General features: G+C 44.5%; 1 protein-coding gene across 6 annotated transcripts in view; it reads right to left on the bottom strand.

The window, feature by feature from the left end:
* Positions 1 to 9,105, bottom strand: part of C2CD6 (C2 calcium dependent domain containing 6) — an 80,010-nt gene that overhangs the window by 48,311 nt on the left and 22,594 nt on the right. For 4 of the 6 annotated variants that reach the window (XM_025196702.1, XM_014516904.2, XM_025196704.1 and 1 more), the window contains exons 5-7: positions 8,520 to 8,642; positions 7,056 to 7,100; positions 5,124 to 5,192 (exon numbers count right to left, since the gene is read on the bottom strand). In XM_025196702.1, coding sequence (XP_025052487.1) covers positions 5,124 to 5,192; positions 7,056 to 7,100; positions 8,520 to 8,642 — 237 coding nt within the window. The remainder of the gene's footprint in view (positions 1 to 5,123; positions 5,193 to 7,055; positions 7,101 to 8,519; positions 8,643 to 9,105) is intronic. The other 2 variants (XM_025196703.1, XM_025196705.1) reach the window with 2 other exon arrangements.

Genomic DNA, 9,105 nt, shown 5'->3' with positions numbered 1-9,105 from the left:
CGCGTCGTGCCCCCTCTGGGGCGTCTCAAAGCTGCCCCTCTCTGGGGCTGGGGTCTACGTACCCCGCATACAGTCCAGGGTCTCTGTTCCCCGCCCGCAACCCACTGGTTGCGCTCAGGGCCCCCACACCTCTGGGGTCCCTATGAGGCCTCCTCCAACCCCTACAGCCTCACCCAAGCCTCCGGTGTAATATCAAAGCCAAACATAAACTCGAGCCTCCTGGCTATAACTCAAACATAAAGCCTCCTGGCTAAACCATGGTGCCCAAACCTCTCAGAGCTGCCATCCTTCTCTCAGCTAGAGTGGTTCCTGCATCGCTCGCCTCCTAGCTCCAGGAGCTCCTGCCCCTCTGGCTGCTGGCAGGGAACTGCCAGCCTGGCCTCAGCCCTGGGCTTTATAAGGGCCAGGCCCTGCCTCCTACAGGCAGCTGGCTCTCCTTAGTTGCCCCGGCAACTGGCAGCTGTGCTCAATATGTTCTGCCAGGGCTCTCTCTCCCTGGCAGTTTCTACTCCCTAGGAGCAGGCACTGAGGTGCCCTGCGACAGTAGGGACTGTAAGTGAGGAGACTTCTAAGCTTTATAGTAGTCAGATTCTGGAACACCCTTCTAGTTGGAGTATTAGGAACAAACCCTCCCGCCAATAAAAACTGCTTATATGATGGAGCTTGATCAGCTTATAAGTGTGAGGGAGCTGCAAGGGCATTAAGAGAAATGCTGGGAACAGCAGTGGAGCAGCCCCATGCTTACCTGGTCCCGGAGCCAACATGCTGCACTTCACCCAAGGCGTAGTGTTTTAAAAGCAGCCTCTCCCTCCAGATTGGAGGAGAGGCGCCTGGCAAAGTTATTTCAGGCCTCAGTAAGGGGCTGTACAGGGAGGACAGCACCAGATCATGGTGTGGACTCACTTCCAGGACAGCCAGAAACCAAAAGTGAGAGTCCTCCAGCAGGCAGGAGCTGAGAACCTGCAAGCAGATGGTGCCCAGAGGGCCGCTTAACTGTCTGGAGGAGCCATCCTAAGAGGGGAAGATGGGTTCTCTAGACAGCCTTGGGAGAAACCTTAGCCTCAAGATACAGATCCAGGGTGGACTGATTGTGACGACCGCCAGCAGTAGCCTTGCACCAGACGAGTGAAGGAGGGATTGTGATAAATAACCATGTTGATTTTTTTTTCCTTTCTTTTTTTTCCTGATTGTTTGTTGTACCTATCTAATGGAGAAAATATTCCTTCTGTGGCTGCCTAAAGAACTTTAATTACAGCCCCTGATGAGGGTGAGAAGCCCATAAGGGGAATCTGTGTTAAAGGGGAGAAGAATCAGAAATTATACTGGGGATGAGAGTTTCGACCCTAAAGCGACAGAGAGCTATGGATTGTGATTTGTTTTGCACCGTTTTTTAGTCCTTTTGGTTTTGGTCAAATTTTCACTCAAGGACCAACTATTGTTGAGAGTTCCATGAGAATTTGTCTCTTCATAGAACTTTTCCAACTATTTGAGTTGGTCTAATAAAAGACATCGGATTTACCCAAATAACTTTGTCTGCCTATGCTCTCTTCATGGCCAGCACTCATGTAAGCTTTATATCTGGCTTGTGCTCAAAGAAAGTGAAGACAGCCTGTAGAGCCAGACATTCCCACTTAAATTCATCTGATGTGGTTAGGGTGGTGTAAAGGGGAGGTTGAAGCCCCATACGAAGATTGGCCTGGAGCTCTGGGGATTACCATTGGTCCATTTCTCCATCTCCAAGGAATTTATGTGGTAAATGTCACAACCCAATTAAATTGTGCCCATGCCACTGAGCAAGAGATACCATTCAAATCATCTTCATTTGAATATTAAGGGTTAAAATACTTCCCTGCCAAAAATTCCTTAAAACAAAACGCGGCCGGAGTACTGTAGATAATTGGTCAGCTGAAATAAAATGCTAGGGGAAACTATATATAATTGGTCCAAAAATAAGCGTAAGCTCCTCACACGTAGCACACACGTAACAGGTAGAGAAACCTAACCCACTACCTTGTAACTTGAGGAGACAAAGAGCTGCCACCTGCCAAAAAATTAAAGATTCCATATAACGGTTCACAATTGGGCATCTCTGTCAAACACCTCTGCCTATAAATAGTTTAACGGTTTCCACCCAAGTCGGAGAGCTCTGGGGATCTCACAGGAAACACCTGTGCTTGTCACCAGAGAATTGGGAAATTGATCAATTCCCAATCAATCACCCCGTCAGCGTAAAATATTGACGTAGAAAGTCTTGCAAGCTCGACCGTTCGTCTCCGGCGCCACATCCGTCATTATCCCGTTGTAACCTGACTGTGTGCGTGTACTCGACTCTGTAACCGAAGTTATATGCGTATACTCAACTCTGTAACCGAAGCTGTAACGGAACAAAGGCTCGCCTGTGTCATCCATCACTATCTAGGCGATGTAAGTAAACAAACTCCTGTAACCTACACGTGTCTGTGCCTGGTTAATTCCACTCCATCCATCAATTACCCGCCTGCCGAGCTCTAAATCTAAACACTCCAGTGTGAGTCAGGCAGCTGCCGGCGGCTGCTCTGATTCACGACAGTAACATCAAGATATGGCAGGCGAGAGCACTTCATCTGAGTGAACTGGACCACGGTGTTCCTAGATCAAATACCAGTGGCAAAGGCCTGCCATATTCTGGACAGGTGGAGTTCTGTCTTGTCAAAGGGGAACACTTGGACAATAAAAAATCAGGGCTCATGGTAGAAGTGATCTCTTTTATTAGAGCAACAAGATTTTTGCAAAAAAATTCTTTAATTGCAAGCGTTTGGGCACAAACACCCTTCATCATATATTGGAGAAAAGATTGTAAAAGTTCTCCTGTGTAGAAATGAAAGTTCATATTTCATAGGATTTCACAGAGGAGTCAATAGATGGAATACTTCTCTGGGCAGGCAGTTCTTAGTGAAATCCTGTGTGTGACAGAGAAGCTTCAGTACTCCATCGCTTTAAGGGCTGGAGCAGGCAGCCGGCAGGTGTTTGATAAGAGCGGCCTGGGAGTAACATCACCTGGTGGGGCTACTGCTGCTGGAACATCTTGGAGGTAAGGGCTGGGGCTATGAGGAAGCAGGAGGCCCCAAGGTCCTGGGCATTAGGGCTGTGCAAAATTTCCCCGGCAGTTTCCTTTCAACGCTGTTTTGACTCATTTCAAGCTCAAAACAGCGAAATCGAAATGAAATGAAGGGATTTGAAACAGCCTCGAAATGAAATGTGGGCAGTCAAAACATTCTGAAAGTTTCAACACTCAGGCAGGGCTTGCCTGCAGGGAAACAGAAAGTAAGGAGAGGGTGGGGGAAGAGGGAAGAAGGAGTGCTTTCATATTGGCTGTGTAGCTGTGGTCCATCCCTGAGGTCCCCTCCAATCCCAGTGCTCTGGGGGATGGATGGAAAAACAGCATAAAAGACAGTATTGTTTGAACTGACCTGCTTTCTGTCACCCATGTCACGACTTTTGCTTGTCAGCGGCCTGCGGTGCAGTTTCCCAGAAACCCCTGCACCTCTCTCCTTGAAAGCTTGCAGGCTTCATGGCCTCAGCAGGGGCTACCATCCCTGCAGTTTTCACCCCGCAGTGTCTTAACTCACACACAGTGTCACCCATATCACGAGTTTTGTTTGTCAGAAGCCTGAGGTATAGTTTCTCAGAAACCCTTGCACCTATCTCCTTGAAACTTGGCAGGGGCTACCATGCCTACAAGTTCCATCTGAATCAGGCAAGAACTGACAAAGTTATAGGCAGTTTCATGGTTCCCCATTATAGCCTATGGGCAAAACGTTGAAACAGCGTCAAAACAGCGAAACAGTTTCGACAAAATGAAATGGAGCAGTGGTTTCGAAATTAAACTTGAAATGAAACACTGTCCCATCGAAATGTCAAAACAGAAGTCGAAACGAAGCGTTGCTGTTTCGCACAGCCCTACTGGGCATGACTAGAAATTGCACCCTGCTGGGCAAGAGTGGCCTGGTGGGACTCCTTGTGGTGAGCGAGTCCCCAAGAAATGCCAGGCCAGTTACCTCCCCGGTGAAAGGTAGGTAGGGGTGCCTTAACCCCAGCCTTCACCATCCCGTGGGTTATTAATGAGAGTGGTGGGCCAGGCACACTGAGTAGGGGCACCTGAGCCTATGGGGGTGTTCGACCCTATGCCCTAGTGAGGGGGCAAAGTTGAAATGCCTTAGTGGGAGGGTGTAGTTGAGAGGCCATGGGGAGAGGGTGCTGATGAGGTTAGCCTGAGAGAAGGGCGAAGTTTCTGGTAAGGGGCTAGGGCAAAGTCACCCCAGAGTTTGGCTAATTGCACAGCCACTGCTCAGATGAAGGTTACAGGAGAGACCCAAAAGGCTGCACCAGGGCTGGCTGAGGAGTGCAGTCAAGCCAGATGGCACCTCCAGGGTCACTCAAGGGAGCAGGACAGGGTGAATGGGGCCCAGAATAGGTGGTGAGAGAGAGGCCTGGTGAAAGCAGGCGGAGTGAAAGAGGCCCCGGTGAGAGGGGGGTTGTGAGTGTGGCCCAGAACAGGGCAGTATGCCAGAGGTATACTGTGTACTGTTTGGCCTGGCTACAAGCTGGAGATTTACCAAACTGGGTGTGTTATTTGCGAGGCATGGGACACATTAAGGTAAGGTCAGAGTGTGTACATATCGCCCTTGGACATCAGGGCACTTGAAGGGCAGCCATCCACCTAATTAAACTCTGGATTGATTTACAACCAAGCACAGCAAGTGAATGAGGTGGGTGGTTTGCCCATAGACAAAGGGGGCAGGCCAGTACTTAGACTGGGCCATGGGACTTTGCCCCTTTTTGCCACACTGTACCCAGAAGAACTTTTACAATCTTTTCTCTGATGCCTGATGAAGGGTGTTTGTTCCCAAAAGCTTGCAATTAAAGAATTAATTTTTTTTTAAATCTTGTTGGTCTAATAAAAGGTATTACACCTCTACCATGAGTCCTGATTGATTTTTCCTCTAGACCAATACAGCTACAACCTGGATACCTGGACAATAAGAAAGATTTTATGACATGGTGCTTACCCACGAGGTTGCTATGAGTGCCATAATCCCATTCCCATATCATAACAGAACAAGAAATAAAAGACAGGTCCTTACCTGGTGTGAGTAACCATATCCAAAACTTCCATAGCAGAATGTAAACTCCACTTCCAAAGTGCAGACCACCTGGAAATATAAAAAAAGACTCTCTTTTTTAAATACAATAGTTAACTCTTATTGCAAGCACATTTACAAATAAGTTCTCTGGTAAAATACAAGTATGGTAAGCAAAGCAACAAGATATGACATACCCCATGTAAGTAGCGTATCATGTTTTATAGGATCTTTATGTTATCCTTTTCTTTTTTCTTTCATAAATCTATTGTTCTTAATAATAGACATTCTCTTCATAATCAAATTCAGAAAATCTTTGTCACTTGTAGGCTTTGCCTACAATGGGGCAACGTATAAAATATTCTTGGATGTTCAAGCATTCTAGTATAAAATCAATCTCTTTACAAAACACTTTACAAATTTTAGTATATATTTTGTTTGATTCATTCCTGTATGGGTTATGCATAATTCTTTGTATTTTAATTTTTAAGTGTCTAATGATTCAGGTGATAATACCAAACGTTATTCTCTATATTCTATTATGTATATACATAATGGCTAGATTCACCTCCATTGCTCAAAGGGGAAATGTATCATTGCAAAGGAGCAGGCATTGTTTTTATTGCCAACTTTCCCTCAGAGGTTAAGCCACTAGAAGAAAAAGGTACTTTATGGACTTCACTTGTGGATACTGCAGTGAGGTTGAACTGAATTAGTCTTTTTTCTAATCGTTCTGGCTATGCCTTTTCTCCATATACCATTACCCACTACATTTGTGGATACAATGTTCCTGCAGCAAAGTTGTTCTGTTTCCCTGTATGCTTGCCCTTAGTTGCTTCCCAAAACAAAATATATCAGAAACCACAGAAACATAATGAACACAAAAATGATCCAAGAAGCTGGAACTGAGTAAGACAGCATATATACACAGCCTGTTTTTTATTATTTATTATCCCTGTTAATTTTAAAACTCTGAAATTTTCTGTAGATTCTGTCTTAACTCTGTTGTGCGACAGGGTGCCTCTCCAGGGGTAGCTGTGAAGCCCCTGGAGTCCCTGCAGCCCTCACTTTGTAGGCAACCACCCCTTCAGTGGCCCACCACACCTTGATGTCTGTTACTTTTATGAGGGAGGCTGCCCCAGGGCTTCCCAAATTGCTATCTCAAATGACCACCAGGTGCCCGTGGTCATTGCCTTCCATTCCTCCCCTACACCACGCCCCATGCCTCGCAGATGGCATCCTCATTTATGTTCTCTTCTACTTAGCCCCTCCTCTGGCTCCTGGACCCTTGCTGCTCCCATACTCTCAGCCTCTCAATACAGGCTCTGGACCCCTCCCTGGGTCATTAGGAACCTCCTCTCGCCTTAGTTCCTCTCCAAACCTCCAGGCTGCCTTAGGTGGTACCTTCTGGAGCTGCAGCCCTCCTGTTGAGGTGCTATTCTCTCAGCAGGCTCCAAGCTGTTACCGCTGGCTCATCTCAGGTCTGGGCTTATATCCTATCTAAGCTCAGTCTTCCTCCAGGGTCAAATGACTCCATAATCAGCCTGATGGCACCTGCAGGCTGCCCTAGCAGTAACCTGCCTGCTTCTTAAAGTGGCAGGAGCACCAAGCCTCCTGCCACAGTCAGCACCATCAGTGCAAACCCCTTTGAAATCAATGGGGGTGGCACTGGCATGGCTAAGAGCAGACTAGAGCCTACACACTTAGCAAGAATATTATGACCCTATTAACTAGCACCATGGAAAGACTGGAGTTTATGTACTGTTCTGTCATAATCCTTTTCTCTCTATTCAATTTTTGCTTTAAAATGCAATACACCTTAAAGGTTGTATGACAACGTTTAAATTATACATGTGTCTGCAACCAAACAAAATCTTTTGGCAAAAACAATAGTATGTGGGTTTAATACTTTATAGTTGCCACCAAAAATCTTACTATGTTTCTACTCCTCATGGCCAATGTTTCAGTGAAATGGCTTCTCTGCAGAGATGAGGAAAGACAGAAAAAAAATGCTTTGATTCATTAATTTTTCAAGCAAAGGATTTATATAGTATATTATCAAGTATGTAAAAATACAAGAACTTATAACTATATCAGATGTTACAGACTCCTTTCACACAAAGATCATTTAAAAGTCATACAAAAGCATTCATAACTGAAAAGTCAGTCAAGCAACAATGCTTGATTGTCCAACCATGACAGTGAAAAAAATTTTTTTAGTTCAATCGCTTTTAGTTCATTTTTCAGTTCTATCACATTACTCTTTGTCCTAAAGCCATATTGTTAAATTTAGGTGGTGATAATTAGGTGACAAAGGCCTGGCTCCTATAAATATACGTTTTACACATGCAAACTCTCCCACTGTTTTAAGTGCTTATAGGCTGCCTATACATGTGCTGGTTTGTGTTCTAATTAGAACATGTTGGAGCAGACTCGATTAATTGAGTCTGTTCTGCGTTCTAATTAGAACGCTCTAGCATTGGCTTACTGTCACATGTATAAGCCTTTGCATGTTTTAAAATGACTGGGGGGGGGCGCTTTATCTAAACCAATGAGGTTTAGATAAAGCATCCCACAGCCATTTCTAACCTTACAAGGCTCTTCATGCATGTGATGCTGAGGCATTTTAATTAGATTGGCTTTTTGGGAACCACTCTAATTGAAACACACCCCCACCACCACCACCATTCCTGAGCATGTGTATAGGCAACTGTAATGATTGACATGAAGCTTTGCATTGTTAGTATTTGCAAGACTGGGACCTAAATAGGTGCCTAACTCAACATGTAGATACCCAAATACTTTTATAGCTTGACTGCATTAAACTGAGTTAACTTTAGATAATTTGTCTAAAGTGCCTTGGTTTCACATGCAACCATTTTTTAAGCAAATCATTTTGCATGTTTTATCACAGTGAGTGATCTGAGACTACAGAACAAGAGTAATTTCAATTTGCAGTTAATTTGTTAATTTGTTCACTGCCAGGTTTGCATGAAAACCCCATGTGGACCCCTCACAGGTTTTAAAGATGAAAGTCCTCTTTGTATAGCCATGTGTTCAGGCCCATGTGGAAAAAATTCAAATATATGTAAGGCACTATCAGAGCAAAAGAAGGAGGGGAACTCCTGGAGCTTGTCCCAATGTACAACTAAAGAACAAGCACTTGAATGGAAGTCAAGGGACCAAAACAAGGGCTCCAGTAATTCTCCTTTTATCTACCTATATACACCTATCAATATCACAATGGCAATCACATAGTAACTGGATATTCATAAGGAATAAATGGAACTATTGTTTCAATGTAAATCAATAGATGCAACAATGTGTGTTAATCTGTATGGTAATTCCAAAACCATGTGCAATACAAACAACCTGCAACCTAGTCTTTGCCATACCCACCTGAATAACTTCATAAAGGTGCACTGTTGCATACCCCAGCAGTTTTGGAAATTCTTTTGGACTCTGAAATTCTACTAATTCTAAAATAATCTTATTTTGCATATCCTGTCGCTGCCTTGGAACCTGAAAATTAAAACAGAGAATATGTGCAAGCTATCAACACGAAGCAATAAAAATAGGTGGCGCAACTGAGAAAAGCAGTAAATCTAAGACAAATTGACATATCTACTAAAACACTCACTACCCAGAGCAAAGAGGAACAACTGGCAAATATTGCTATGCTAGAAGATTCCAGCAAAATTGCCTTTGCTAGGATGTCCTAGATTCATAGGCTTCTTGGAAGTTGATAGGGGATGTTAGCAACAGTACTTTCTATTCTGGTTACCCGAGGAAACATTGAAATGCTCCTTTAACAAGAGTTTAAACAATGGAAACCACCGCATAGACTTAAAACATGCAAATCCTGGTATAGGTCAGTCGCGTCTTATGCGGGGGTTAGGTTCTAAAGTCAGTGTGTAAAGCGAAAATCGTGTATAGTCAAAATTACCGTGCCAGTAGTGACAGCCACAGCCTCCAAAACCTCCCA

Source organism: Alligator sinensis, unplaced genomic scaffold, assembly GCF_000455745.1.
Source record: "Alligator sinensis unplaced genomic scaffold, ASM45574v1 scaffold755_2, whole genome shotgun sequence".
Taxonomy (NCBI): Eukaryota; Metazoa; Chordata; order Crocodylia; family Alligatoridae; genus Alligator; species Alligator sinensis.
This window is presented reverse-complemented; position numbering and strand designations above follow the sequence as displayed.